The sequence below is a fragment of the Pecten maximus genome, chromosome 10 (genome assembly GCF_902652985.1).
Source record: "Pecten maximus chromosome 10, xPecMax1.1, whole genome shotgun sequence".
Lineage (NCBI taxonomy): Eukaryota > Metazoa > Mollusca > Bivalvia > Pectinida > Pectinidae > Pecten > Pecten maximus.
The window spans coordinates 4,088,559-4,116,119 of record NC_047024.1 but is presented as its reverse complement, the minus strand read 5'-3'; the positions used below and the strand labels follow the sequence as shown (position 1 = coordinate 4,116,119).

General features: G+C 38.5%; 3 protein-coding genes across 46 annotated transcripts in view; 1 reads left to right on the top strand and 2 right to left on the bottom strand.

The window, feature by feature from the left end:
• The window catches only part of LOC117336857 (zinc finger and BTB domain-containing protein 17-like), an 83,094-nt gene extending 71,352 nt beyond the window's left edge, over positions 1-11,742 (bottom strand). For 20 of the 35 annotated variants that reach the window (XM_033897549.1, XM_033897546.1, XM_033897538.1 and 17 more), the window contains exons 1-4: positions 11,575-11,741; positions 9,254-9,401; positions 7,525-8,852; positions 7,099-7,367 (exon numbers count right to left, since the gene is read on the bottom strand). In XM_033897549.1, the coding sequence (XP_033753440.1) occupies positions 7,099-7,367; positions 7,525-8,852; positions 9,254-9,379 (1,723 nt within the window). In that variant the 5' untranslated portion in view covers positions 9,380-9,401; positions 11,575-11,741. Of the gene's footprint in view, positions 1-798; positions 1,028-1,393; positions 1,465-1,744; positions 1,859-7,098; positions 7,368-7,524; positions 8,853-9,253; positions 9,402-11,574 lie in introns of all 35 variants that reach the window. The other 15 variants (XM_033897524.1, XM_033897522.1, XM_033897520.1 and 12 more) reach the window with 3 other exon arrangements.
• An 8,141-nt stretch (positions 11,743-19,883) lies between these two features.
• The window catches only part of LOC117336858 (zinc finger protein 37-like), a 117,428-nt gene continuing 109,750 nt past the window's right edge, over positions 19,884-27,561 (bottom strand). For all 10 annotated transcript variants that reach the window (XR_004534678.1, XR_004534684.1, XR_004534680.1 and 7 more), the window contains exon 8: positions 19,884-20,041. The gene's annotated coding sequence lies outside the window, so the exon portion shown is untranslated. The remainder of the gene's footprint in view (positions 20,042-27,561) is intronic.
• Positions 20,845-27,548, top strand: LOC117335931. The gene is made up of 2 exons (XM_033896215.1): positions 20,845-27,051; positions 27,470-27,548. Exon 1 carries the CDS (start codon positions 20,845-20,847, stop codon positions 26,845-26,847), a length of 6,003 nt encoding a protein of 2,000 aa, XP_033752106.1. The 3' UTR covers positions 26,848-27,051; positions 27,470-27,548.

Below are 27,561 nucleotides of genomic sequence, written 5' to 3'. Positions count from 1 at the left end.
AAGAGAAGTGAAGTAGTTTTAGAACTATCAATAACAAAGACAAATGCTAATCGTCAAACTGGTCTATAACAATCCATAAACTGGGGGGTGGCCCATAGGTGGATGAAACTGGTCTATAACAATCCATAAACTGGGGGGTGGCCCATAGGTGGATGAAACTAGTCTATAACAATCCATAAACTAGGGGGTGGCCCATAGGTGGATGAAACTAGTCTATAACAATCCATAAACTGGGGGGTGGCCCATAGGTGGATGAAACTGGTCTATAACAATCCATAAACTGGGGGGTGGCCCATAGGTGGATGAAACTGGTCTATAACAATCCATAAACTGGGGGGTTGCCCATAGGTGGATGAAACTGGTCTATAACAATCCATAAACTGGGGGGTGGCCCATAGGTGGATGAAACTGGTCTATAACAATCCATAAACTGGGGGGTGGCCCATAGGTGGATGAAACTAGTCTATAACAATCCATAAACTGGGGGGTGGCCATAGGTGGATGAAACTAGACTGTTTTAGATAAGTTTCTGATAACAATCATTTTTTGTATATAGCGATAACAGATTATCATTAATTTGTATAAAGCTTTTGCTATCTTACAAGTTTCCCTTCACATCTTGTGTCTTACGTTTCTATCATCCAAAATGTTATAATCTCCAAACAGGATTCAATGACAATTGTCCGATTAACAAAAAAAATTCGTTAAAAAAATCCCCTTTGATCGACATTTTCTTCCATTTTGTTCAAATATACCCTGTTTCCATTGACATTGGATGCCAATCCAAATGATACTTACATATAATTGACTCTGTGACAACTGGGTTGAGGAGACGTTTGGATGACGTCCCTCTCGATAGGGTAGTGCCGATGAGCTCACGGGAAGTGTAGAATACCCCCAGGAGGAACCGCGCCATCTTCTCTCCACTCCGCTCTAAAGACGGGTCATGTTCAAGCCCAGTTTTCAGAGCATCCACCATCTGATCATGGTACAGGAACACTCCAGAGCCTGGCACCATCTCAACCATCTGTCGACAAACAGGTTATTGACATCATATTAACTGTTGATCCACGAGCTCACACAAATAGAACACAAGCACAGGACACCCTGTTATGTTTAAATTTACACTCTTAATATGAAACGACTTTTCGGTATAAAAGTAATTTTATAATTTAAGTCTTTGCAAACCATGGTAAGGTTTTTATTAATTTGTACCAATCCTAAATATGGAAAACAGTTTGATTTTAACATGTGCTTTTCAATAAATGGATTGATTATGGGTTGTAACAAAAACAGATTTGAAGTTGTAATACTGATCTCCTTAATAACTTCATGTGCTAACAAAAGTTATTTCAGGCACTTCAATGTCAGTATTGCTATTATAACAACTCACCTGAAATGATTTTGCTGTCTCCATGTCAACGATTCCTGGCCTAGGGCGATTGGGCAATATATTTCTACTATCTGAAACATATCAAAATTCCAAATTTGTCAACAAATTATGAAATGTTTACAATTCATAGACATAAGGCTGTTTGCATAAAATGTTCTTATGATATGATTATATTCACATTACGTAATATCAATTTATATAAAAATTATTTTCAAAAATTCACATGAAAATATTGCACTTTTGTTTGATTTCAATAAGTTGAACAGACATGCTATTAACATTTTACATGTACCGAGAGCTGGTTTGATTTCAATAAGTTGAACAGACATGCTATTAACATTTTACACATACCGAGAGCTGTGGAGTTACTTTCATATGTCTCCGGTAATTCTTGGTGACACAGATTGGCCACCATACTGTCAACGGATTTGTCCTCTCTTGCACTCCAACCGTACATAAGGTCATCTAATGAATGAAAAGTTTCCACATTGCAATTACAATGTCAATCAAAATGAGATATCAATTTAACAAAATTTTTACTAGTATCCATTTACTCAAATGATAATTTTGAGTACACAAAGTTCAAATAATTTTCATCTTCGAAATTTAAAAATTGAATTCACAAAAGTGAGTCCTGTGTCTCATTATTTTTTAACCATTTTTTTTAATCATTCATTAATATAATATAAATCTTTAAATTGAATACAAGTAAATCCCTACTTACCCTCATATGGTTCTTCTAAGGAAACTTCTTCACCCCATCAAAAAATACTGCTACATTTCTCATGTTAAAATTAAAGTGGTTATTCCATCTTCAGCTTTATGCAATGTATGCTCGACATTGCCATCAGGCTAATTAGTATCATTCGGATGAAGAAATTTTGAATTGAGACAAAGGAAACACATTTTGTTTCATTCCCATCTGTAATCCAAACATATTCCAGTATTATCTATATGGTACGTCGGAAGATGTCTCTCCTTGGCAGCAATGCCAGACATTTCCTTAGAATAACTCTGCAATACACAGCAATCTGTACGATGCCCACACTGTATGAACTACAACTCCTTGTGGAACTAGCATCATGTGACCTTTGCAATTATCAGAACTGACAATGCAAGGCATTTTTCCAATAATGGATATTATCGCATGAAGCTAATAAACTATCTAACCAAGTCAACAAAACTCACATGAACCAACAAAGTCAGCAAATCTCGCATGATCCTATCAAAACAGACCCGACAATAAAACACAAGTACCAGTCCACCATCAAGAAATGCCAACAACTGTCCTTGAAATTTTCTGTTAAGACAATCCATCAGCAAGTATAAATTATATCTCATGGTATTTTCCTATCATTACAAGTTGTTGTGTGTTAACTGTTTACACGGTCACATATTGTTTGGGAATCCACATTCTCCATATGTAAATCTTCCTTCCTCAGTCTATGAAGTAATTCTCCACTCTCAATACCGAGGTCATATTGGACAAGTGTTTATTTACAGCGACTATTTCGCCATTCAGTCTTGTCAACTCTATCTCGAGTATCCCCCAACCCAAATATCTGAAAACTTCTATGCAATTGAATCAGAAACCATTTTTTATAACATCCTTGCTTTACCAATCATATCCGATATAATGAGAAAAGAACGATCATATTTCCTCCGATTCCTTGACAACGACTTCACAGATAGATCAAAGATCACTTCGGAAAATTTTCAAAACAGGAATACAGTTTAAACGTAATCCAGTCCTTTGGTACATCTGTAATAGCCTTCTATGGTGTTCTCCACTTGCAGATCTATCCATTGAGGATTTTATAGGACAGTCGTAGCGGTTTTTTTTGTGGGTGTGTGTTTATGTGTGCGTTTGTGACAACACCACTTACCTGCAGCGAGAGTCAGAAGAACAGCCAATATTCAACCTGTCGCAAAATACCTTTCCCAAAATGTTTGTCAATCAAATGTTCTGAGTAAATTATATTCAATTGCAGCAAACTAATGAATGGATTTAACAGTGGAATAGGTATGTTGTCTATAAGAATTTGGAAGTACTGGATATAAATCACTGCTAGCTAGATGCATTCCTCATCTCTGAATCTTTTGCAAATTGGCAGTGACAATCGACAGGCTCTCAACAGTATTTGTTCCCGTTCTGGCCATTATATAATCAAAAATTAAATTCATTGCTCATCCATCACCTGGCCTACAATTAAATATGAACTACAGCTCGTCACATGCTGCAGTGCTGACTGTTCATTGACTTTTGACCAAGGTAAATTCAGCAGTACTGATTCTTAATTGACTTTTGACCAAGGTAAATTCAGCAGTACTGATTCTTTATTGACTTTTGACCAAAGTAAATTCAGCAGTGCTGACTGTTTGACTTTTGACCAAGTTAACTTCAGTCAGTTGTATGTTGATCTGTACGCCCACACAGGTTGAATACTGGCTGTTCTGGTGTTCCTCTAAATAGTCCTCTGCTCTTCTCTCAACAATTATGGCAAACGTTCCAACAGTTCAAACATAAACTAGTATCTTTTTCTTCAATATATATAATATAGAGAATTTTCAGAAACAATGAAATAATTGTGATTTTGTTCTGTCTAAAATTCAGTCTTTGCCATTTTTTGAAGATCACATAGGTTACGTTTGAACTGTTGAGACTAAAGCACCAAACATTTGTATAACAATAAACAAAGGCATGACTGAAGTCTATTTCCAAGCTAAAAAATCTTTGATGCCTCAGTTACTTTTCAAAATTTAAATTTTTCTTAAACTTATTAAATTTCTTATTTTTTTTTTTTTTTACAATTTTACATATGACCTTATAAGGTAAAGGGCTAAATCAAGTCAAAATGTTTGCTATCTTTGTGTTTGAACTGTAGAAACTGTTAACCAGATCTGTTAGCTTGGATGACCTTTAACCTTTTAACCTCTATGACCTCAGGGATGCTCATTAATATGAGCCATCCGCAGGAGTAAATAAGAGGAGACAAGGTTAAATTAAGAGCAAACTATACACCACATACAATATCTAGTATCAAATTGTCAGGTCCTCTCATTATGTATATATGTCTGTACTGTGGAACCAGGTTATGTCGATACATTTCAGTTTCCAGAACTTTTCTGGATTAGAGAAACAGGAAAAATCACATGCGTTGTATCGATTAACAAGGCATCACAGAACTAGGAAGAGTTTAATTTGTATGTGTTTTTTATTAGTTCTTCTCAGCGATTTGTTCTCACAACATTCCCAACATTCCTGCAATTGGAGGTATTTCTCCTTTTATCAAACGGAGCGCATGAAAAGCTTTGTATATCCTTGGCCACGTTCTCCATATGAAGGTGCGACAAGCACACAGGACCCAGTCATTCCTTGATCGTGTTTTAGTCACATATCTGGTGACAATTGCAGCCATTATTCAAACTTTTATTTTTTCAAACAACCTTTGATAGGAATTGTTTTTTTTTCTTTTCATTTCTCAAGACAGTTTCATCATCGTTCAGAAAAGAAATCCTAGTCCGCCATAACAAACAGGCAATAAGGAAAGACAATCCAAGACCTACTACACATTGATAGTTTATGTTCATCCCATACTTCTCTTCCAAACAAGCATTTTAGCTATTAAGAGCACAGATAATCATACCTTAATCATCAATACAAATAGTGTTTAGTTTGCTCAACATATCACGTCAGCCTGATAACATGTACCTATAAAACATTTGTGCCAAGGATTGTGATGAAACCATCTCTCAACAAATAATAAATGGTCACCAAAGTTAATTTCAACCATTTTTTGTTTTATTATCTGTAGAATGAGATATCAAGATAGTTTCAAAATCCTGGGAACACAATACACCAAGCAAATTCACTTGTTTTTAGCCAAACGAGTTAAAAATATACTTTTTATTAATTATAATCATGTATTGTGGTAAACAGATTTTGAATAATTTGTCTCTTTTAGTTTTCTTGGTAAATTTCCTTGGTGCATTTAATCTTTCATGTTACTTTTAAGGAAAATCTTCAACTTGTTTGTTCAATAATTAATATCTTGAACAAATAATTCACAAGAATTTCCTTTATATAATTCAAGTATACCTTGTACGAGAACATTATATCATTAATATCAAAGTTATTTCAGTTATAGCTGATCAGGCAAGTTTTGCAATGCACCATATTTCATTGAACATTGCTATTGTAAAACATTAATTTTTTTGGTAGATTTTATCCAAAAGGTGAAAGTTGAAATAACTTCTTTTTCTTTTCTTTTTTTGTCAAAATAACAGTTTTAGAAAATGGATGAAGGAAAAGCAACAATTTGACCCATGTAACTGGGTTTCGACTACATACAATTTGGAAAAAGTTAACGGTGAAATGAAATATTCTCATACAAGATCAATAGAATCCCAGAAAGAGTCACTTTCCTTATCATTGATGAACTTAGAATTTCCTTTTTACATTGATGGGTGTGTTATCCAGACCATCAAACACAACTTACATTTTCTATATTTCCAAGATAAAATTAATCCCCCAACCCCTCAAAAAAAAAAGGATTTTTTTTTTTTTTTTTTTTTAAATATCTTGCTACCTTGAGCATCCATGCATGGTTTAGAATCTCCTGTGTGCATTTATGTGTTAACCCGACCCATCTTAACACAACTTCCAAGAAAAATTTCAATCCCAATCTCACAGAAAAAAAAGTCCCTTCTTTATTGTAAAAGACCTTACCACCTTTAGTGCCCATGCATGGTTTAGAATTTCCTTCAGATCCCATACCAATTTTCCCCAATTATTGATTATATATGAAAGGTCATAACTGTAAGATCCCAATATATTTTAAAAGATATGACACACTTCAAATTTACACTTGAGACTCATAAATTCAGCAGACTTCAAATGACTTTTCCCCCCATCAAATCACATCCAATGCATCAGATATTCATGGAAGTTTCATCAAAGAAGGAAAAGGCTATTTTTGGGATAAAACTACTCAGGTATAGGCTTTTTCTACAGAATGAAGACAAACCAGACATTGACAAATGAAAGTTGTATGGATTTTACAAAATTCTTTATTTTACAATTATCACTTCCGTAACTATTTTTTTCTTAAAAGTTAGATTTTTTTAATGCAAATCAGTTACAAGTATATTGTCTATAGGGAAACAAAATCTGGTGTATTTAGTAATATACGAAATTCAACTTCATTAACGATGTGTTTTTTTTCTGGCTTCTTGAGACGTCAAATATTCTATTGTTGGAATAGGTGTTTCATACTTCACACAAAGCTTAATTCTAAATTCTAATAAATTCTTGAGATTCATACCAATTATTATAATTTAACCCAATAATGTGTAACAATGTTCACATAGTTTTGCTTAGAATTTGGTTTATTCATGATTATTTTGCCATTTTGATGTCTGGAACTGAATTAAAATCGTAATCACATAAATTTCAACAAAACTTGAAGAAAAAAAAATTCTTGAAAAAATACAAATACTGTGAATTATTTGAACAACGTTTTCAACTCTGAATCGTATATATAGTTAATTTTGGGTATTCTATTTCAGTTTTGCTAGTCAGAACTCACCATCTTGTATGAGACAATCACCCAACAACAGAATTTGTGTATACTTTATCACTGGTCAATGTTTTAGTTTGCTAGATTCACTGAAAAAGCCAAAAAGGAATTGAATCTGACACCTACCTTTTGCCCCGCCTGGGTCCATGTGACTCATATCTCCGCTTTCATTTACAGATTCCTCGCGTGCCCATTCCTCTAGTGCTTCGTCGTGATCGTTGTCGCTTTCCTCGCCAGTTCCTGAATGCATTGTCATTGTTCCGTCGGGTGGCATGTCAACATACATGTCCAACCCTCCTGTATCGTCCTTGTCCTGACCTTCAATCTTTACTATACTGATGTCTGGGGTCATTTCAGCAGTACTTGATGGCGAAGGCTCCTGCTTTTCTTTAAAGCTGAAATATAAAAGTAATTTTTAGGTGCAATTGCGTTCCTGTGAATAAAAATAATTTGTTCACATCATTGCAGCATTCTTTTTTAATTCATATATTCATATGCGTGTCAATTTTCATGTTTGAGAGATCTCCAGTAAAGAAGCGACTAAATACAAACCTTGAAGGATCCTTGCCACTATCTACCACTGGTGAAGCCCTCTCCATGTCACTTTGTCCTGCACTGCTACCTTGGGACTGTGATCGGGCCGCATGTGGTGGTTGGATGGGTGTGGAGGTTGGCACTGCCATTGGGGATCCCATTGGCTGACTGCTTGGAGACTGACTGGCACTTCCGATGGCAAATGATGGCTTGGATGAAGCACCTACTGGTGACAAGGACACTGGGAACGGTTGCCGCTGTGGTTGTGAACTACTTGTGCTGACAGAAGACTCGGGCATTTTGTTAGGCTTTGGGACTTGTACCAATTCTAGGTCTGAACTGCCAAAATTTGGAATATGAAAGAGTTCTGGAGCCCTTTCTTGTCGGAATGAGGGACCTGGCATCATATGTGATGACATCTCTGGCATTCTGTGCATGGCGGCAGATGATGAAAATGACTGCTGTAGTGATGTTAATGGAGATGAAGACACATTGGACTTTGGTGGGAATGAATCTTGTTGGCCGTGGGATGAACTCTTAGATGAACTTGTGGTTGATGTGGTGTTGCTGCCGTCTCTGTTGCTTCCAGTGATATTTATAACACGAAGATCAGTATTGTCTGTGATTTGACTAGCTATAGAAATGGCAACACTTTTTTGAACTGTCTGCCGCAAATCTGACGGCTTATTTGGATCTTTATTTAACGGTTCTGTTTGTACAATTTCCAAACTGTCTTCCACAATTTCTATCACACCAGGCTGGGAGTTCCTCCCAGCAGCACCTTGACGACCCATGCCTGACCCTAGCCTAGGAACTCTTTCCCATGGGTCAGGGGTCAAGTGACTAGTTTTGTAACTGTCCGACATACTGTGATGGTCATCTGCTCTGTCCACGGACGGACTTCCTGGATGCATATACATTCTCTGTCTCTTGCCTCCTGGACTACCTGGTCGCGAAAACTCGGAAGCACGTTTGGTGATTCTATCTTGAGTGGATTTAATGATATCGGACGCTCTGACATGACGGAATTCAACTAAATCTTGGAAAGAGTATTTGTAATTATGTCCTGGCTGAATGGTAACACCTGTTTTGACTTTAAGCGATTTGTAGAAGTCTGCACAACATTTAATCACACCATCCACCTGTAAAAGTCTGGCTACTTTCTCAACATCACGGACATTTTCCTCTGTTAACATCATGAAGCCTTCATATAAATACTGTAGGAATGTGTTGACGGATTCTTGTTTGATGTCGGCTGCTAGACGAACTTCTAGATGTGAACCTGCTGACGCATTTTCCATGGACTGAAGCATCGGACATGCTGCTATCAACACTAATCTGTGGGCCTACAATACAAACAGTGAACTCCAATAATTTTTTTATCCAAACATGTATGGCATGTCTGGTTCTAGAAATCTTATTATCAATTTTCCTACTTTTACTGATAAAATTAAAACAAAAATACTTGTAGGCTAATTTCCAAAGTCATTTGATCAATAGAAACTTGATTTTTTAGCTGGAAATTAGGAGTTTTAAAATGATTTATCTCATAAAGAGGGAATTTTAAATATTTCTTTATATAATTTTGAGACAAATTTAATCATATTTTGGTGTAAGAAGTCAATTATTCGTTAGACATCATAGGACGACTAGCGGGATACTTCCAGCATCCCTGATACTGCAGCATCATTGACAAAACTGAATTCAAAAACATCGAACAAAATACTGAACAATATAGTGAGCTTACCTTGATGGTGATGGATCCGGCCCTGATCAGCGCATCACACAGAAGCTGACTCTTCCATAAGTGTGAGAGCTGACACAGTAGTGAGCTGGAGTGGATCTGGTTGGAATAGAATTTCTGGTAACTCATCTTGGAACCTGGTATCTTGAATCTATAGAAGAAATTAATTCATATTCAAAAACAAATTCACAATGTTTAATCAAAAGCATGTTTAGTGAAACTAAGATTTTTTCATCAAATGCTTCATCTAAAATTAAAATGTTTATATTCAAATATGAATTTGGCAAAAAAAATACAGATTTATATTTTTAACTAAAGTTATCTCCCTTCATCCACTCTGTTGAATTTCTTCAGATTATTATTTAAACACTCCCATTGCAATAGTCTTGTCAATGTCTCTGGGCAGATTTCATTACATTGTATCTGAACTTATGAAACAAGAGTACAGCTACAATCCATGTTCATTTTGCTGTCACTGTTAGGTAATTTCCCTATTTCCTGCTTCAAATTCCCCTTTTCCTCACCAATAATTTTTCAGCATCACTTTTCAGAATTTTTCTTATTACCCAATTAAACTCAACCTTATTTATGCTGATTGTGTAATGTAAATAATATCACCAAATGCTCCCAGAATGTTAATAGTATGTACCACTTTGTATCTTTTATCTAAAAAATTTCTAGTGGGTGTGCATGTCCTCAGCCTAGACTCCCCTTAAACAGGTTTAATTCTGAACCTCGCAGGGACGAAAGCAGCTGAATATAAAAAAAGTCTGAAATTCCAATTTTGCAGTGTATTTTCTATGATAAAATATTAAAATTAACATTACAGTCAACACAATCAAACAAATGTACATTTGCTGGTCAGTCAGTGATTGCACACATGAATTGTGTTTTGTTGTTTGTCTTTACTGCATTTATTTTTCATAATGAAAAAGGTTCTGCTAGCCAAATAGCCAACAAACTACTTAGGTTTTGTACAAGTTTATATATTGATATCTAAAGTAATGTATGAAAATAAGATTTTGTACAAATATCTATTGTTATTCAAGGAAATAATGATAAGCCCCAACTGAAGCAAACTGATCCAATGGTTTATAATGGGTGTATTAATGCATATGCTTGCGGTTACCAGCACCAAAACCTTCAATTAGATTTTGCATGCACACCTATGAACACTTGTGCCAAAACCATAATAATATATTTGACATAAAACATCTCGACTTTCTCAAAAAACATTTATTCTGACTCGAGAAGTAATATTAAACCCCTACAGAAACCCTCCGATCAAAAATTGGTACTGCACGTACAATTATAAAGGAGTTAACTGATGCCTTTCAACTATCTATATAGCATTGTGCTGATACTGAACATTTTCTCATAAAGGACTGAAAAAGAAAAACGACGGATTGAAGCCTACAAGATATAAGAATATTTATTTACCATTGCATACAATGAACAAAGAACATTAGCACTGCGAGTAGTGCTATTATTGTCGCCTATATATGGTACAAAGGGATTAGACGAGACAGCCAATATATGTACTGTAGTCAATTTTAACCAATGATATAGAAATCATTCTGTTGGTGAACCATAATAATTCTTTTGCAGCTACAGAGTAAACATTAATGAACTGTACAAACATTCTTTTGTTTTCTTTATTTTTCCTTAACTCTGTAAAACAAAGTATTTTCAAATCGGCCCTTCTAGATGATCTACTGCAAATGTTAATTTCAAATGTAGAATATAGTTGTGTTAGGGCTATAAATATGCACAATAGGCCTATTGTAGTCATAAGGCCCAAGCAGCCTACGACCCTGTTGACCTGCATCTGCGTTCAATCGCCGCCAATTCACAATCGCTTCGAATTCGTATATGTTTATCTACTAGATGCCCATTTCACAATTTAAGACTCCATTAAACACAATATAAAACCACTTTAAACGATAAACAGGTCTCGAAATTCGAAGACATCATCACGAGTCGTTGTCTATGACGCAGATAAAGCCTCTCATCACGCCGATAATTTCATGCAGAATGCCGAAAAAGATCACATAATTTAGATATTTTCAAATCTGCAATTAAATATGTCATCGCTGTTTACATTGAGATACATCTATCATTAATGACAAAATCAAAGAAAATCTACATGGCATAAACAAATTCAGCGTTTGCATCAAGAACAAGCCTGCTGAAAAAATGCGAATAATTTTGAACAAAGCTTTCAAAATGGCTGTTCCCGGTGAACAGTCGGGACTAACTGTTCACCGAAACATCGGCAAGGTATTTCCGAATTGCATTGAAATACTGTACCACAACAAACTTGCCTGAATTAGAGATAGAAAACGTTTGGATAACGATGCAATGTTTTCGCTAACTGCCTTATCTTCGTATTAAAGGATGCTTCGTTCTTCGCAGGTTCAACTATTCCTTGGACCGGTAGCCATTGTGTGTTGTTCTATGGACTAAAGCGGGAAAGTGTGCCACACCGTCTCTGCGCAAAAAGTCTGCGCAGATAACGCATTTATAGGCTCATTATAATTTTTTTGTCGACATGAGGCACCCTGAGGGGGTAGAACCTACATATTTGTCCGCAGGAGATAATAAAATAAGAAGCTCTTTTAAAGAAAACTTAAGTAATATTAATTAAAAATAATTTAGTTATGCATAATGTTTTTTAATGAACTGACTGCTTCCAGTACATTGTCAGAATAAATTTGTCTATCTGTACGTAAATGTTTCTGATACAGAGACGTATATATATCACATGCTATAAAGCTACGTCTAGAGACTATATATCACCGTATCACATGATATAGAGCTACGTCTCTGGTACATAATAGTCAATATTTCCATATATACATCATAAACCATGTATTAGGTAGAAATTTTAAAAGAACAACAATGAATCAACGTGGAGAGAGTTTAGTGAAAAAAATAGAATGGAAATTGGCGTCACTTTAAAAGTTTCTGGTGTGTAAAAAAGACAAAGGCACAACACTAAATTAATGATAATTAATTAATCATGCCGTTATATCACTAAAACTTATATCTTTATTGTGTAACTGTGATTTACTAACAATATGTACGTAATCTATCCCTCAGGTCTGTTTGAAAAAGGATGGAGCTTGAAAAAAATATGGTTCTGATTTATTAATTAAGCGTATTTTAATTAATGTACGTAAGTAGGAATAATATCTTATAGTTGTGAAATCTACATGTATATTTTATTTAGATTTATTGATAAATGTAGTGTTTATTTTCTTCGGATCCTTAACATTTTTTTTAATTTAATTTTTTCAAGACAGTTTCTCACTTTTACCTTTTACGAATATAAATATGTAATGAACAATATGTGATATGAATAAATATATATCTATTTTTATGTTTGAGAGGGCTTAATGTAAGTTCAATAACTTGTGCCCAATCCTTTTGTTTCAATAAAATATGTTTAAGCTAAAAAAAACAATAGGGAACAGTGTTCCCTTTGGTAAAATATCAAATGATAATTTGCTCCTTAGGAAGGCAAATGCAACCCTGGCATCACAAAATGTGAGTGAGATCTGTGATTACCTTACCTGTAGAGTGAGATCTGTGATTTCTTCACCTGTAGAGTGAGATATGTGATTACATTACCTGTAGAGTGAGATCTGTGATTACCTTACCTGTAGAATGAGATATGTGATTACCTTACCTGTAGAGTGAGATCTGTGATTACCTTACCTGTAGAGTGAGATATGTGATTACCTTACCTGTAGAGTGAGATCTGTGATTACCTTACCTGTAGAGTGAGATATGTGATTACCTTACCTGTAGAGTGAGATCTGTGATTACCTTACCTGTAGAGTGAGATCTGTAATAACCTTACCTGTAGAATGAGATCTGTGATTACCTTACCTGTAGAGTGAGATCTGTGATTACCTTACCTGTAGAGTGAGATCTGTGATTACCTTACCTGTAGAGTGAGATCTGTGATTACCTTACCTGTAGAGTGAGATCTGTGATTACCTTACCTGTAGAGTGAGATCTGTGATTACCTTACCTGTAGAGTGAGATCTGTGATTACCTTACCTGTAGAGTGAGATCTGTGATTACCTTACCTGTAGAGTGAGATCTGTGATTACCTTACCTGTAGAGTGAGATCTGTGATTACCTTACCTGTAGAGTGAGATCTGTGATTACCTTACCTGTAGAGTGAGATCTGTGATTACCTTACCTGTAGAGTGAGATCTGTGATTACCTTACCTGTAGAGTGAGATCTGTGATTACCTTACCTGTAGAGTGAGATCTGTGATTACCTTACCTGTAGAGTGAGATCTGTGATTACCTTACCTGTAGAGTGAGATCTGTGATTACCTTACCTGTAGAGTGAGATCTGTGATTACCTTACCTGTAGAGTGAGATCTGTGATTACCTTACCTGTAGAGTGAGATCTGTGATTACCTTACCTGTAGAGTGAGATCTGTGATTACCTTACCTGTAGAGTGAGATCTGTGATTACCTTACCTGTAGAGTGAGATATGTGATTACCTTACCTGTAGAATGAGATATGTGATTACCTTACCTGTAGAATGAGATCTGTGATTACCTTACCTGTAGAGTCAGATCTGTGATTACCTTACCTGTAGAGTCAGATCTGTGATTACCTTACCTGTAGAGTCAGATCTGTGATTACCTTACCTGTAGAGTGAGATCTGTGATTACCTTACTGGTAGAGTGAGATCTGTGATTACCTTACCTGTAGAGTGAGATCTGTGATTACCTTACCTGTAGAGTGAGATCTGTGATTACCTTACCTGTAGAGTGAGATCTGTGATTACCTTACCTGTAGAGTGAGATCTGTGATTACCTACCTGTAGAGTGAGATCTGTGATTACCTTACCTGTAGAGTGAGATCTGTGATTACCTTACCTGTAGAGTGAGATCTGTGATTACCTTACCTGTAGAGTGAGATCTGTGATTACCTTACCTGTAGAGTGAGATCTGTGATTACCTTACCTGTAGAGTGTTATATGTGATTACCTTACCGGTAGAGTGATATATGTGATTTCTTCACCTGTAGAGTGAGATCTGTTATATTCTCACATGTAGAACAAGACTTGAAATTAACTTATCTGTATGTCCTGGTGTCAACAAAAAGCTATTGAGCATCCAATGTATACAGATAAAATTAGACTTCTAGGAGAGTTAATTTGGCGGACACACAGACTATGTGATGGACCGAGTTCTGGCGTCTTTATTGTCACTCTCGCTGAGTGATGTTGCATCATTGTGGCAGTTAAGCCACATTTAGGTTTGAGTTAAAAATTGCCTTCTGATATATTTTCTTACATGAAATTTAAGAATTTAGTTTAATCAACAATGATCCAGAGAATTACTAGTTAGTCAATCCACTCTCAGTCCATCTGTCCTTGTATCCATTTATTCCGTCATTGAATCATTCCTTTGGTTTTTGTAGTAGTGTTACAGGTAGCGGCATCAGACCTAATGAGCAAATGGCACGACTAAACATGTACTTGATCTAAATGAAAAATGAATATGAAAATAACTTTTAATTAATGACGTTTACAAGGTCAACAACCAAAATAAGCTCTGTAGAACTTTATTATGATGGCACTAAGGGAACAATCGTTGTTTTGTATGTTGGGAGGGAAACTCATGGGGGAATCTCATGGGGGAAACTCACGAGGGAAACTCACGGGGGAAACTCAAGAGGGAAACTCACGAGGGAAACTCATGGGGGAATCTCTTGGGGGGGAAACTCATGAGGGAAAGTCACGGGGGAAACTCAAAGGGGAAACTCACGGGGGAATTTCTTGGGGAAACTCACGAGGGAAACTCACGGGGGAATCTCACGAGGGAAACTCACGAAATCTCACGAGGGAAACTCACGGGGAAACTCATGAGGAAAACTCACGGGGGAATCTCATGAGGGAAACTCACGGGGGAAACTCACGAGGGAAACTCACGAGAAAACTCATGAGGAAAACTCACGGGGGAATCTCACAGGGGAAACTCACGGAGGAAACTCACGAGGGAAACTCACGGGGGAAACTCACGGGGAAACTCATGAGGAAAACTCACGGGGGAATCTCATGAGGGAAACTCGAGGGGGAAACCAATCCGACACCAATGGAGGAACAACTAACCCAACATACATCGTCCTCTCCGTCAGCGTGTCTGGAACCTCTATTAGTCCTCAGTGTGTCCTCTCGAATATCTGTTCGTCCTCTCTGTCAGTGTGTCTCGAATATCTGTTCGTCCTCTCCGTCAGTGTGTCTCGAACATCTGTTCGTCCTCTCCGTCAGTGTGTCTCGAACATCTGTTTGTCCTCTGTCGTCAGTGTGTCTCGAAATTATGTTTGTCCTCTCCGTCAGTGTGTCTCGAATATCTGTTCGTCCTCTCCGTCAGTGTGTCTCGAACATCTGTTCGTCCTCTCCGTCAGTGTGTCTCGAACATCTGTTCGTCCTCTCCGTCAGTGTGTCTCGAATATCTGTTCGTCCTCTCCGTCAGTGTGTCTCGAACATCTGTTCGTCCTCTCCGTCAGTGTGTCTCGAACATCTGTTCGTCCTCTCCGTCAGTGTGTCTCGAACATCTGTTCGTCCTCTGTCGTCAGTGTGTCTCGAACTTATGTTCGTCCTCTCCGTCAGTGTGTCTCGAATATCTGTTCGTCCTCTCCGTCAGTGTGTCTCGAACATCTGTTCGTCCTCTCCGTCAGTGTGTCTCGAACATCTGTTTGTCCTCTGCCGTCAGTGTGTCTCGAACCTATGTCCGTCCTCTCCGTCAGTGTGTCTCGAATATCTGTTCGTCCTCTCCGTCAGTGTGTCTCGAATATCTGTCCGTCCTCTCCGTCAGTGTGTCTCGAACATCTGTTCGTCCTCTGCCGTCAGCGTGTCTCGAACCTATGTTCGTCCTCTCTGTCAGTGTGTCTCGAACCTATGTTCGTCCTCTCTGTCAGTGTGTCTCGAACCTATGTTTGTCCTCTCTGTCAGCGTGTCTCGAACCTATGTTCGTCCTCTCTGTCAGTGTGTCTGGAACCTATTTTTCAGAGGTCTCTCACACTCACTACAGCATTTGATGCCGACAGAACATATCTACATTGATGTACATTGACTGTAGTCTGTGAGACGCAAAATCTTGGCAATAGTAGGAGTCGTGTAGGCAGTTAGAACCAGTAACTTTGTAATTAAATAATTATATAAATTAGTGATCATGGCTACCATGGCAAAGGAATTAATATAAGCTTTAAGCTTGTTTTTTGTTCCCATATGAAATATCTGTTAGTGTTTTGAGTGTTGAATGAAATATTGTTTAAACTATTAAAATTTGGCCTCGGGGCCAACAGTCTATATGAATATGAGGGATCATGGCGGCCGCCATCGAATAATATTTATTGGATCTATGTAAGATTGATCCTACGTCTAGCTTTTTCATCTTTCCTCTCTTCCAGTAAATTAATTCGAAACAGGAGGTGCCTACATAAGTCATCTGAGACAGACCAATGTAAAACTTTCTGTGAAAAAGTGATTATAAACTACAACCAATATCCATATAAACTACAACCAATATCCATATAAACTACAACCAATACCCATATAAACTACAACCAATATCCATATAAACTACAACCAATATCCATATAAACTACAACCAATATCTATATAAACTATAACCAATATCCATATAAACTACAACCAATACCCATATAAACTACAACCAATACCCATATACACTACAACCAATACCCATATAAACTACAACCAATACCCATATAAACTACAACCAATACCCATATAAACTACAACCAATACCCATATAAACAACAACCAATATCCTTATAAACTACGACCAATACCCATATAAACTACAACCAATATCCTTATAAACTACGACCAATACCCATATAAACAACAACCAATACCCATATAAACTACAACCAATACCTATATAGACTACAACCAATATTTATATAAACTACAACCAATACCCATATAAACTACAACCAATACCCATATAAACAACAACCAATACCCATATAGACTACAACCAATACCTATATAGACTACAACCAATATTTATATAAACTACAACCAATACCCATATAAACTACAACCAATACCCATATAAACTACAACCAATACCCATATAAACTACAACCAATACCCATATAAACTACGACCAATACCCATATAAACTACAACCAATATCCTTATAAACTACGACCAATACCCATATAAACAACAACCAATACCCATATAAACTACAACCAATACCTATATAGACTACAACCAATACCCATATAAACTACAACCAATACCCATATAAACTACAACCAATATCCATATAAACTACAACCAATATCTATATAAACTATAACCAATATCCATATAAACTACGACCAATACCCATATAAACTACGACCAATACCCATATAAACTACAACCAATACCCATATAAACAACAACCAATACCCATATAGACTACAACCAATACCTATATAGACTACAACCAATATTTATATAAACTACAACCAATACCCATATAAACTACAACCAATACCCATATAAACTACAACCAATACCCATATAAACTACAACCAATATCCATATAAACTACGACCAATACCCATATAAACTACGACCAATACCCATATAAACAACAACCAATACCCATATAGACTACAACCAATATCCCATATAAACTACAACCAATACCCATATAGACTACAACCAATATCCATATAAACTACAACCAATACCCATATAAACTACAACCAATACCCATATAAACTACAACCAATACCCATATAAACTACAACCAATACCCATATAGACTACAACCAATATCCATATAAACTACAACCAATACCCATATAAACTACAACCAATATCCCATATAAACTACAACCAATACCCATATAAACTACAACCAATACCCATATAAACTACAACCAATACCCATATAGACTACAACCAATACCCATATAAACTACAACCAATACCCATATAGACTACAACCAATACCCATATAAACTACAACCAATACCCATATAAACTACAACCAATACCAATATAAACTACAACCAATACCCATATAGACTACAACCAATACCCATATAAACTACAACCAATATCCATATAAACTACAACCAATATCCATATAAACTACAACCAATACCGATATAAACTACAACCAATACCCATATAAACTACAACCAATATCCATGGTGGCCTACCCATCAGGTTTCAGAAATATCCTTTCAGTACTTCTACAGAAACGGCCATAATACCGGTAATCTTAAACTGCCAAACTCCCAGATGATGATCTGTTGGCCGTTTTGTTTTCTAGATCGGACTCGAAATTGCATGAGCACAACAAGAGAGTAAGGGGAGCATACATGTGGACCAACCAGAGCAAGGTATGTAGGGGATTCCCTAATGATTGACCAATCAGAACAACCTCTGTTAGGAGATTCCCTAATGATAGACCAATCAGAACAACCTACGAGGGATGATTAATATGTTGTGAACCTCGTATTGAAGGAGACAATGAGGGATGTTCTTTTTAAGTCCTACTATTCTCTGACTATATATAGGGACGTGTACCCAAGGACTGGTCTCAAGTCTGTCATTGCCATGGCTGTCATTCATGACTGTGGCTATAAATTGGTCGAACATCCGCTTTATTGACCTGATCTCACTCCATCAGACTATTTCAGGCGCCCACTTTCAGTCCGATGATGACGTCATACAAGCAGCGGATGACTTTCTGTACAGCCAAGAAAAGGAGTTCTATAAAAGTGGCATTGAGGCCCTTAAGCACCGCTGGCAAAAATGTATAGATACTGATGGGGATTATGTGGGAAAATGATATGGTATGTCCGGCAAAATTCAAATCCTTCAATATGACACTCAGTATATCAATCAGCCCTCATATGTTAGGAGATTCCTTAATGATAGACCAATCAGAACAACCCTTATTAGGGGATTCCATAATGGTAGACCAATCAGAACAACCTTTGTCAGGGGATTCCATGATAATAGACCAATCAGAACAACCCTTTTTAGGGGATTCCGTAATGATAGACCAATCAGAACAACCTTTGTCAGGGGATTCCATGATAATAGACCAATCAGAACAACCCTTTTTAGGGGATTCCGTAATGATAGACCAATCAGAACAACCTTTGTCAGGGGATTCCATCATAATAGACCAATCAGAACAACCCTTTTTAGGGGATTCCGTAATGATAGACCAATCAGAACAACCTTTGTCAGGGGATTCCATCATAATAGACCAATCAGAACAACCCTTTTTAGGGGATTCCGTAATGATAGACCAATCAGAACAACCTTTGTCAGGGGATTCCATCATAATAGACCAATCAGAACAACCCTTTTTAGGGGATTCCGTAATGATAGACCAATCAGAACAACCTTTGTCAGGGGATTCCATCATAATAGACCAATCAGAACAATCTTTGTTATGGGATTCCCTAATGGTAGACCAGTCAGAACAATCTTTATAAGATCATTTCATAATAATAGATTTGGGGATTCCCTAACAATAAATCAACATACGTTTGAAAATTCCAATTAGTTACTATTAGTTTTGAGCAGATAAAATAAAACACAAATTTTGTTTACATGAAATTTATTTTGTAACAAACAATATATTTGCTTCATGTCAATGTCCAATTGATGAACAAGTGATAAAATATAAAGGAGAAGATGATGATTTAATACATAGAATTGATATGTTATCTTAACATTCTAACAAGATAATAATAATAAACTCCAATGTGCCGCCGCGGCTTCCGTAGTAGTCTCGCGATTATCTCCCTTTGAGGAACTCTCAATATTGACAATGTTGTTTACTACGGTTGATGCATACTTCGTGTAAAGAAAAAGATGTTGTATGTAACTTGCAGCCACCACGGTGTAAGTACTTTCAGTTATCAGAACTTATATAAGTAATATAAGTGGTTTTTGTTCATTTATGACTGTTATTTCTTACAAAGTACGATTATTTCAACAGTTGTGAAACTTCTGCGCTCGTACCACATGGTGTCACTATACGATGTGCAGACGGAGCTATGACTCTCAGTTGTGAACTTTTAATAACAATGCTGCTATTTGAATTGAAGATTTATTGATGCCAATCATTGTTGAACATTGAAACTACGACATTTATTAAGATTTATGGAATTTTCGTGATCGAAGGAATCGTCAGTTTGTCAAAATTTTCAATGTATGGAAGCTCATAGTTACCATATAACTGACAATGCTAAAATTGCTATACATGTAAATTCAATTTTTTACGCGTATTCTTACGTTTCTCTGTTTCTGTTTATTACAGACTTTTACCATTTTTCAACACCTTTCAACACCAAAACACTACAACTATATGTAAAACAAACTAGTTGGAAATAAAGGATGTTGTGCGAGGTAAACTGGCTGTACATTGTTTATGGGACAGCACAGTAAAAGTACCCAATCGGCTGAAGTTGAGATCCAGCTACGATTTCAACAGGCAACGGGACAACGTCTACGTCAAGGACACAGACATCGGTCTACGCCTACACGAATTCATACAGCATGGACGACCACACAGACAACACACATCAAGTAACGGAGCTCAGTGAGGCAACACACACCAGTCAGCCTAGGGTAAGGACGTTAACTCCCAAGGCTAAGGAACTGTACGAGGATGCAGTCCAAAGTCACAACAAATTTTATGAGGATATGTGGATAGAATTAGATTCCCATCTTCGACGTGTAAAAGGTGAAGGTAGGAAATTAGATCTCGATTCCCTGATCGACCTTGAGAGAAACATACGGGAATGTACTGGTAGCCTTGATAAACTCCAATCCAGTTTCTTCGAGTATCTGAAACGCAAAAACACAGAAGAGAGCCTTGAACTTCTTGATAACCAGAGTTTGAGATGGCACAGTCATACGTTAGTCATAGATCAATCTATTAAGGAATTAGGCACGTGTATGGAGCGGGCAGAGAAGCAAAAGTCAATTGAGCCTGCATTATCTTCGAGACAATCCAGTGCTGGGTCTAGTTCGAAAAATTCAAGTGTGATTTCTGTCATCGCTAGAAAAAAGGCAAAGGCTGAGGCACAGAAGGCACGCCTGCAATATGCTGAACAAGAGGCGGCCCTAAAGAAGAGACAGGCAAGGCTTGAACTGGAAAGTGCTCGAGCTAGCGCAGCAGCCAAACTGGAGAAAGCCGACCTAGAAGCCGATCTTGACCTACTTACACAAAAGAAGGAGGTCGCTGCTGCGGAAGCGGAAGCGGAAGCCCTTGAGGACTCGGAGGAGTTTAACCTAACTCATAACCACGATAGGATAAAGGCTATTCCGAAATTTGACACGCAGCAACGAACAAGAGCCTATGTCGAAGAAACAGTATTTCATGATCATAGTGCTGAACTCCCGGTGACAGCAGACCCACACTTGCATTTACCTATGAATCCAAATGCACCTGTTTTTACTACGGCAACCAATACGGACACAAGTATAGCTATGGACCTCACCCGTTTTCTGTTGAAGAAGGATCTTCTTCTCTCAAGGTTAACAAATTTTGATGACAGACCAGAGTCATACCAAACCTGGAAATCAAGCTTTAAGTCAATCATGGCAGATCTTAACGTCACCCCAAGAGATGAGATGGATTTGCTTGAGAAATGGTGTGGACCCGAATCTAAACGACATGTCGTAAGTCTCAAAGCTTCAAACTTCGGATTCCCAGAAAGAGGACTTTTGAGAGTATGGGAGCGTCTTGACGAACGGTTTGGGGCACCAGAGATGATAGAAGCTTCACTTAGACAGAGGTTAGCGAGCTTTCCTAAGCTTACACCAAGAGACACCAAGAAACTGTTTGATCTATCAGATTTAGCATCCGAAATTGAATCACTCAAGGAGGATAGCCAATATAAGTCTCTTTTAGGATACTTCGACTCATCGACAGGAGTCTCGCCAATTGTGTCCAAACTTCCACATAACCTACAAGAGAGATGGACCAATGCTGCAATAAAGTTTACAAAAACACACCATGTCGCATTTCCTCCATTCAGTTTCTTCTCTGAATTTTTGAGAGATCTAAGTAAAGTGAAAAACAATCCCAGTTTCACATATGACCAACCTAATGGAAGCAAGAATGATAAGACTGTACAAAGGAATCCTCAAGAGAGAAAGAACATCTCAGTCAGGAAAACCAACGCTGATAGCATACAAAACAGTGACAGAAACAGAAAGACTTGTTTTCTACACAACGTTAGTTCCCACACTCTCAACAAATGTAGGGCCTTCCTCACCATGTCGATGGAGGAGAGGAAGAAGTTGTTGCGGGATAAGAAGGTCTGCTTCCGGTGCTGTGAATCGACGTCACACATCAGTCGCAACTGTGATGTGAAACAACCTTGTAGCGAATGTAATAGTGCAAGGCACTGCACAGCACTCCATCTTGAGCATCAGTCAAATTCAGGCTCCTTAGAGTACGGCGAGGAGCCTGCATCACTGGTATCTAAATCTCCTGTCCAAGTTAACTGCACGCAGATCTGTGGCAATAAGTTCAAAGGGAAATCATGTGCCAAAATTGTTCTTGTTGACGCGTTCCATCAAGACCGACCCACAGACCGCATAAGACTTTATGCCATGATTGACGACCAGAGCAACATGTCACTGGCCAAATCACAATTATTTGACCAACTTGGCATTAAAGGAAAACAACACAACTACGTGTTATCTTCGGTGTCCGGGGTTTCGAAGACCACAGGCAGAGACTCGACTAAGGTTATCGTTGAACCTGTAGACAGGTCTATAAGTCTTGACATTCCCATCCTGTTAGAATGTGACCGCGTCCCTGAAATTCGCGATGAAATACCTACTCCTGAGGTAGCCGAAAACTACGCCCATCTCAGAGACGTTGCCAAGTGTATTCCTCCTATTGACAACACTGCTCACATTTTGATGCTTATTGGAAGGGACGTAATTAGAGCTCATCATGTTTTGGACCAGAGAATAGGACCATCAAACACGCCATATGCCCAGAAACTCCCTCTCGGTTGGGTCATAATCGGAGAGACTTGCTTAGGAAGGACTCGCATTCCAGAACTAGTAAATGTTTGTAAAACCAATTTCCTAGCAGATGGCCGACCATCACTCTTCAAACCCTGTCCGAACGAATTTGAGTGCATCTACGATGCGAACAGGTCCTTAAAGGAGCTTGATGTATTAGGAAAACATGTGTTCCATCGTACAAAGGAGGATGAGAAAGTCAGCATGTCACAGGAAGACCGAAGGTTTCTCGGCATCATGAAAGAAGAGCTTGTGAAAGGTAATGATGGTAAATGGATAGCTCCACTGCCATTCCGCGATCCACGACCAAGATTGACTAACAACCGAACACAAGCTGTTAAACGAGCAAGAACCCTGGATACCAGTCTGCGAAAGAACCCCGTGAAGCGACAGCACTTCGTAGACTTCATGGAAAAGATATTCAGTAGTGGCCACGCCGAGTTAGCGCCGGCGCTTAAGGACAGCGAAGAATGTTGGTATTTACCAATTTTCGGTGTATACCACCCGCGGAAACCGGAGCAACTTAGAGCAGTGTTTGACTCCTCGGCAAGGCACAATGGAGTTTCATTGAACGATGTCCTCATGTCTGGTCCAGACCTTGCAAATAGCTTGCTTGGAGTGCTGATGCGGTTCCGAAGGGAGTCGGTGGCTATAGTAGGAGACATTGAGCAAATGTTTTATTGCTTTCAAGTAAGGGAAGACCACAGGAACTACTTAAGGTTCTTATGGTACAAGGACAACAATCCGGAAAATGAGTTGGTGGAATATCGCATGTGCGTCCACGTCTTCGGAAACAGTCCTTCTCCTGCCATTGCCACCTTAGGACTTCGAAAGTCAGCCGAAGGAAATGATGATGACGTTTCCGACTTTGTCACTAATGACTTCTACGTGGATGACGGGCTTACCTCATTACCAACTGTCGACGAAGCTGTTGACCTTATGAAAAGAACACAGCATGCACTTCACCAAGGAGGGAAACTACGCTTACACAAAATTGCCTCTAATAGTGATGAAGTTATGAACTCTTTTCCTGCAGACGACCTTGCAAAAGGTGTTAAGGATCTCGATTTAGGATGTGAACCACTGCCTGTTCAGTGTAGCTTGGGAGTCAGTTGGAGTTTGGAAACCGACTCGTTTCTTTATCAAGTCTCAACAGAAGCTAAACCATACACGCGCAGGGGCATACTGTCAACTGTCAACGGGATCTTCGACCCGTTAGGATTTTTGGCTCCAGTAGTAATCGATGGGAAACACTTTTTGAGATCTCTTATTCATGGAACCAAAGATTGGGATGAACCTCTCCCCGCAGAACATCGCATACAATGGGAACTCTGGAGAGACTCTCTTGAACACCTACAACATGTTCGTATACCTCGGACCTACGCACAGTTTTCATTCAAACTATCTATTGACAGTACCGTCCATGTCTTCTCTGATGCCTCCGAGAAAGCTATCGCTGCAGTAAGTTATCTACATACAAAGGATGGAAACGGAAAACAAGATATTGGATTCATTCTTGGCAAGGCTAAGGTAGCCCCCCTCCATGGCCATACAATACCGAGACTGGAATTGTGTGCTGCAGTATTGGCCGTGGACATAGCAGAGACAGTATCTGACCACTTACATATCCCTCTTGAGAAATTTCGATTCCACACCGATAGCAAAGTTGTACTTGGTTACATATACAACAAAACAAGGAGGTTTTATACATATGTAGCCAATAGGGTAGAACGCATTATACACGTGACGGACGCAGATCAATGGTCGTATGTGCAAACAGATAGAAATCCAGCAGATGAAGGGACAAGATCAGTACCCGCCCAGGCTATTCAAGACAGCATGTGGCTCAATGGACCTACTCGTCTTACTACGATTAATGATATGACATCAGAGCATGTGTTTGATCTGCATGAACCAGAAGATGACAAAGAGGTAAGGCCCCAGGTTCAAAGTCTAAAGACAGACGTCAAACAGTCACCACTTGGTTCTCATCGCTTCGCAAGATTTTCTACTTGGAGGACCCTTATCAGGGCTATTATGACACTGACGCATGTGGCACAGTCCATTGTCAGCAAGTCCGAGTGTAGGGGTTGGCATATTTGCAGTAAGGACAGAAGTGTTGCTGCTTACCACAAGGCCGAACAATTCGTGGTGAAGGAGGTGCAAAAAGAGGCATATCCGGAAGAACTAAACAGTCTCGAACGCGATCAACTTCTTCCAAACGGAAGTTCGATTCTGTCACTGAACGCATTTTTGGATCAGGATGGAATTCTACGAGTAGGCGGACGCCTAAATCAAAGCCATGTTCAACAGAATGAAATGAATCCAATCATCATCCCTGGGAAGCATCATGTCGCATTACTTCTCGTGAGACTATTTCATGAACAGGTTAAACACCAAGGGCGAAATTTCACAGAAGGAGCCGTGAGGACAGCCGGATATTGGATAACGGGCTGTAAGCGCTTGGTATCAACGGTCTTGCATGCGTGCGTGAAATGTCGTAAACTTCGAGGGAAATTGGAGCACCAATTGATGGCAGACATACCTTCCGACCGACTTCAACCTGGCCCACCATTCACCAACGTCGGTGTGGACACTTTCGGTCCATGGCAGATTGTTAGCAGGCGTACTCGTGGTGGTTCAGCCCAAGCAAAACGCTGGGCAATTATGTTCACATGCCTCACCACCAGGGCTATCCACATAGAGGTAATAGAAGAATTGAGTTCGTCGTCTTTTATTAATGCCTTCAGAAGGTTTACCGCTGTGAGGGGCCATGTAAAACAGATCCGATCAGATCGTGGCACTAATTTCATTGGCGCGGTGGATGATCTGCAGATTAACGCCTTTAAGGTTGAGGAAGAAGCAGTGAAGACATTCCTATACGACCGCGGAACTACCTGGCTTTTCAACCCACCGCACGCATCACATATGGGCGGGGCTTGGGAAAGGATGATAGGTGTCTCACGTCGCGTTCTTGAGTCAATGCTGACAACAGTGATGGACACTAATTTGACTCACGAAGTACTCGTTACCTTCCTAGCTGAGGTTTGCGCGATCGTTAACGCCAGGCCACTAGTACCCGTGTCTTCAGATCCGGAGGATCCATTTCCAATCAGTCCGGCTACACTTCTGACACAGAAACCAGACTCCATCATCGAACCATTTGTGCCTCTTGATAATTCTAGTTTGCACAAGGCGCAGTGGAAAAGAGTGAAGGTTCTAGCCGACACATTTTGGAAGCGCTGGAGAGCCCAATACCTCCATACTCTACAACCTCGACGGAAATGGAATGACAAGCGCAAGAATATCGCGATAGGGGATATTGTGCTACTTAGGGACAAGGAGGTATCAAGGAACAATTGGCCATTGGGTTATGTCGCAAGGGTCTTCCCAAGCAATGACGGTTTAGTTCGAACGGCAGAGGTCAAGATTACTTCCGGACAAGGAAAGCCTGTGTTATATGTACGACCGATCAACGAACTGATCTTACTTCTTGGAGACAACAAAGGCTGAATGTGACATAGAAAATGTATTATGTGGTACTCGGTAGTGTTGTCTAGTGACATCAGGCGAGGAGTGTGCCGCCGCGGCTTCCGTAGTAGTCTCGCGATTATCTCCCTTTGAAGAACTCTCAATATTGACAATGTTGTTTACTACGGTTGATGCATACTTCGTGTAAAGAAAAAGATGTTGTATGTAACTTGCAGCCACCACGGTGTAAGTACTTTCAGTTATCAGAACTTATATAAGTAATATAAGTGGTTTTTGTTCATTTATGACTGTTATTTCTTACAAAGTACGATTATTTCAACAGTTGTGAAACTTCTGCGCTCGTACCACGTGGTGTCACTATACGATGTGCAGACGGAGCTATGACTCTCAGTTGTGAACTTTTAATAACAATGCTGCTATTTGAATTGAAGATTTATTGATGCCAATCATTGTTGAACATTGAAACTACGACATTTATTAAGATTTATGGAATTTTCGTGATCGAAGGAATCGTCAGTTTGTCAAAATTTTCAATGTATGGAAGCTCATAGTTACCATATAACTGACAATGCTAAAATTGCTATACATGTAAATTCAATTTTTTACGCGTATTCTTACGTTTCTCTGTTTCTGTTTATTACAGACTTTTACCATTTTTCAACACCTTTCAACACCAAAACACTACAACTATATGTAAAACAAACTAGTTGGAAATAAAGGATGTTGTGCGAGGTA

Excerpts from the sequence above, each read along its gene's own strand:
- LOC117335931 (XM_033896215.1), top strand. The coding sequence starts at position 20,845 with ATGGACGACCACACAGACAACACACATCAAGTAACGGAGCTCAGTGAG.